Source organism: Muscardinus avellanarius (assembly GCF_963383645.1).
Source record: "Muscardinus avellanarius genome assembly, chromosome: 15".
Taxonomy (NCBI): Eukaryota; Metazoa; Chordata; class Mammalia; order Rodentia; family Gliridae; genus Muscardinus; species Muscardinus avellanarius.
The window spans coordinates 88898383-88902774 of NC_137801.1; the positions used below are offsets into that span (position 1 = coordinate 88898383).

At 65.5% G+C, this 4392-nt stretch overlaps 1 protein-coding gene across 2 annotated transcripts; it reads left to right on the forward strand.

Moving 5' to 3' along the window:
- Positions 1-520: 520 nt before the first annotated feature.
- ARID5A (AT-rich interaction domain 5A) lies at positions 521-3539 on the forward strand (the record flags this gene model as incomplete). Of its 2 annotated transcripts, XM_080711281.1 has the most annotated exons (6): positions 521-631; positions 753-873; positions 983-1035; positions 1297-1394; positions 1969-2128; positions 2388-3539. In XM_080711281.1, exons 2-6 carry the CDS (start codon positions 819-821, stop codon positions 3537-3539), a joined length of 1518 nt encoding a protein of 505 aa, XP_080567407.1. In that variant the 5' UTR covers positions 521-631; positions 753-818. The 2 variants fall into 2 exon arrangements, with proteins under 2 accessions (XP_080567407.1, XP_080567408.1); XM_080711282.1 differs by lacking the exon at positions 521-631 and having other exon boundaries at positions 768-873; positions 1969-2146.
- Positions 3540-4392: the final 853 nt, after the last annotated feature.

A 4392-nucleotide genomic window follows, 5' to 3' on the forward strand; every position in this document is an offset into this window, starting at 1 on the left:
AGGGGACAGGAACTCGACCTGGCCTGTTTCTTGCACGTGGGTCCGCCCTGTGGCTGGACGGGAGCGTGGGCGGGAGGCTCTGGGCCGCGGAGCCACACAGTGGTGCTGGGCACGGCCATCGGTCACCGCAGGTGGCTGCCCCGCCGGCTGGCAGGCAGACCCACCATGACTGAACAAGGAGCAGGTTTTGAGGACGGTTCTCCCCAGCACCAGCCCTCCCCACTCCTCTGGCTTTTACCTCTACCCCAGGAAGCTCGGGGGTTGTCCAGAGACTGGGGGGATGGCTGGGCTGGAGGGGTCGGGTGGGCAGGGAGGGGAAGGGGCCTGTGTGGCTGCCTGGCTAGGGTGAGCCCTGGTGTGCGTGCGTGCGTGTGTGTGCTGTTGTTGAGAGGGACGGCGCAGCAGGCAGGTGAGCAAGGAGTCTCCTCTCCAGGCCCACTGCAGCGGGGCGGAAGGGCCAGCGGTCACAGCTCTGGCCACAGCTCCTGTGTTCTCTCCCTCCCTCTTCCCATCAGCTCCCCTTGTCAGAGGGGAAAGGAAGCAGTCAGAAGAGGGGCTCCCTGTAGATCCTCCTGCATCCCCCAAACCCGGTAGTGAGCGGAGCTGGAGCCGGAGCCCCGCTGAGCGGGCGGTGAGTCGGAGGCTCTGGCCCTGTGCCCTGGGTGGACCTGACCAGGGTCGCTCCCCGGGGGCTGGGCGGGCACCCCTTCCTCCAAGGCCCACATGTCTGCCGCCTGCACTTCTTTCCCCAGGACCTGGCGGAGGCGGGTGGGGAGCAGGAGGAGGAGCAGGCCTTCCTGGTCAGCCTCTACAAGTTCATGAGGGAGCGACACACCCCCATCGAGAGGGTGCCCCACCTGGGCTTCAAGCAGAGTGCGTCCTCTGGTGCAGGCGGGCTGGAGACGGGCAGGGCTAACTCCCCCCTCTTGGCCTGCCCATCCGCAGGGGCCTCAGGGGCTGATGGCCCCTCTCTCCCCTGCAGTTAACCTGTGGAAAATCTACAAAGCAGTGGAGAAGCTGGGGGCCTATGAGCTGGTAAGTCTTCGGAGCCCTCCTGCTTGCTCCCCACACATCTGGGCTGCCCCGGGGGGCAGGCAGACAGGAGGGAGCCCTGAGACCCCACGCCTGCCCTGCTGGCTGCAGGAGGGAGGGCGCTGCTGCTGGCACCCGGCTGCCCTGCGCCGGCCTGCCCGGCTTCCTGTCAGCTGTCCGCGGCGCCCGCACGCTGCTCGGGCAGCTGGAGAAGTGGCTGGCTGGGAAACTGCAGAGCTTGCCAGTCCTGTCCCTGTCCTTCAGGTGACGGGCCGCCGCCTCTGGAAGAACGTGTATGACGAGCTGGGGGGCAGCCCGGGCAGCACCAGCGCCGCCACGTGCACGCGCCGCCACTACGAGAGGTGGGGCTGGTGCGGTGCCCGCGGGCCCTCCAGGGACACACAGGGCGGCAGGGCACTCGCTTCTCGGGGCCGAGGCACAAGACCAGGGCGTTTGGCTGGAGGGAGGTGACAGCATCGGGGTCAGAAGAGAGGGAGCTCAACCGGGCTTGTGATCCCAGCGCTTGGGAGGCTGAGACGGGAGGATTCTCCTGCCTCAGCCTCCTGAAAGCTGGGATTACAAGCATGCGCCACCATCCCCAGCTGAACCTGTCAAAATAAAGAATAAAGCTGGGCATGGCGATGCACGCTTGTAATCCCAGCACTGGGGAGGGGAGACCAGAGGATCAGGGTTTGTGGACAGCCTCAGCTACTTAGTGAGGCCCCTTGCAACTTAGTGAGATCCTGTTTCAAAATAAAGAATAATAAAAAAAATAGGGTTGGGGTGTAGCTCAGAGTATAATGCCCCTGGGTTCCATCTCCAGTACCACAAAAGGGAAAGAGAGACAGAGAGAGAGGGGGGCAGAGAGAGAGCGCGCTCTCTCGAGCAGTGGGGAATCCAGAGGGGCTGAAAGTGGACACTCCGGCTCCTCCCCAGGCTGGTCCTCCCCTACGTGAGGCACCTGAAGGGGGAGGACGACAAGCCGCTGCCCCCCTCCAAGCCCAGGAGACAGTACAAGATGGCCAGGGAGCCGCGTGCAGATGACGGCGCTGCTGAGAGACCCACGAAAGCCAAGGAGGAGAGGCAGGTGGGCCAGGTAAGGGCCAAGGAGCGGGTGGCCCCCTGCCCACCTGCCCGGCCGTGGCTGCAGCATGGCTGTTGGGCAGGATCTCTGCCTTGAGCATGTGGGGTCCTAAGTCCAGCCCACATGGCCAGCAGGCCTTGTGTCCCCTCAGAGGACAGCACCTTTTGAGGATTTTTCCCAAAGATGCTGCAAGGAGTGGTCGGGGCCACGGGAGCTCCCTGAGGTGGGGTGCATGGCCCGCCCAGCGCTGACACGGCCTTCCACGTCCTAGGTGACCCCAGGAAAGACCAAAGCGGAAGGCACCGGCCTGGATCCCGTGCGGGATAGCACGGAACCGTGCCCTCCACCCCTCCTGGGCGCTAGCAGCTGCCCGGAGGCCTACAAGCGGCTCCTGTCCAGCTTCTACTGCAGAGGGACACACGGTGTCATGTCGCCCCTGGCCAAGAAGAAGCTCCTGGCCCAGGTCAGCAAGGCAGGGGCCCTGCAGTGCCAGGAGGAGGGCTGTTGTCACGGGGCAGGCGGCCCCGACAGGGGGCCCCCCGGGAGCCCTCTGAGCCCCAGAGGACCGGCTGAGAACGCCAGACCGCAGCTGAGCCCCAAGGCAGGCCCGCAGGTGCCCGGGGGCGGCCTCGGAGCGGGGGCTCTGCCAGGCCCCGTGTTCACCGGCTGCTTCCACACCTACCCCACCAAGGTGCTGAAGCCTGTCAGCCAGCACCCCCAGGACTTCTTCTCCAGCCTTAAAGACAGGGTGCTGTTGGGGCCTCCAGGCAAAGAGGAGGGGCTGTTGGCTAAAGAGCCCCAGCTGTTGTGGGGTGGCGATGCCAACCGCCCCTCGGCATTCCAGAAAGGCGGCTCCAGAAAGAGCGGCTTCTACCCCGAGCCCAAAGCCTGCCGGGTGACCCCCATGGCCAAGAACCCTGCTGAGGGCCCCGTGGTGCCGCCCACCCTCCCCAGCAGCCTGGGCCTCGGTGGCAAACACAGCTTGGAAGAAGAGGGCTTTGCCCATGGCGGCAAAAGACTGCGGGCAGTATCTCCCTTCCTCAGGGAGGCGGGTGCCAAGGGGGGCAGGACCAAGCCCACAGTGCCTGTCTCCTGCCTGCTGGGCCCTGCCCTGGGGCCCACGCCCCCCGAGGCCTACAAGGGCACCATGCTGCACTGCCCGCTCAGCTTCACCGGTGTCCCGGATGCTCTAGAAGGCCAGGCCGCCCTCCCCGTCAGCCCCCTGGTCCTCCCGGCCTTCCCGGCCCACCTCCTGGCCGCTACAGGCCCCTCGCATGGGCCTGCCAGCCTGGCGCAGCTCCCCGCCACACCCTTCAACTGTGCTCCCTGCCACAGACTCAGCCCGGCCTCCTCCATCTGGCATGTACCGCCTGGCACAACCTATGTCGCGCCCCACTTCTTCCACCTGGACACCAGGCTGTAGGACAGGGTGGGCAGTGTTGAGCTGTGCTGCCAGGGTCCGATGCCCCAGGATTCCTGGGCCAGGCAGCCTGGCGCAGGCGGAGGGGAGGCTGCAGGAAGGTCGGGTTTGTCTCAAGGAAGCATGCAGGCTGCAGCCTGGGGACTCAGTTACCTTACGGCAAGGCTTGGAGAGAGGTTGGGCTGGTTGACAGCTCCAGCCAGCGCTCCCAGAGCAGAGGCCAGAGGCCGGGTAGAGGTCTGGGGAGCCAGTGGCAGCTCCCAGCATCCAGGCTGTCAGGGAAAGTTCAATAAAGACGCCAGTGTGCCGGGCGTGGTGCGCACGCTTGATATCCAACATTCAGGAGGCTGAGACAGGAGGATCACATTTGCAGACACCCTCAGCTACTTAGGCCCTGTTTCAAAATAAGGAATAAAAAATAGGGCTGGGGTGTATCTTGGAAGTAGACTGCCCCTGGGTTCCATCTCCGGTGGCCGTTGTGATGGCCCCGGCACTGAGGCATGCACAGTGGGCCTGTGCGGGGCATCTGGGGCTGAAACAAGCTTGCTGCGGAGGGGGGGGGCAGGGGGAGCCCTGGAAACGAGGTGCCACCCACATCTGGATGTCGCACTGCCGCTGAGGAGCAGGCCAGGGCAAAGCTGCGGCTCGGCCTGCCTGCGGCCACACGTGGGAGCCTCACAACACAGCAGCCGCCTTCCTCGTCCTGCAACCCCGATCCCAGGCCCAGAGGGCTGCTGGCCGCGCAGGCCGGTGTGGCTGGGGGGGGCCCAGCCCTGCTAACTGGAGCCACCCCGGCAGCGCTTGTCTGGCCTTGAGATGCGATCTTGCTGTGTAGCCCAGGCCGAGTGTAAATCCT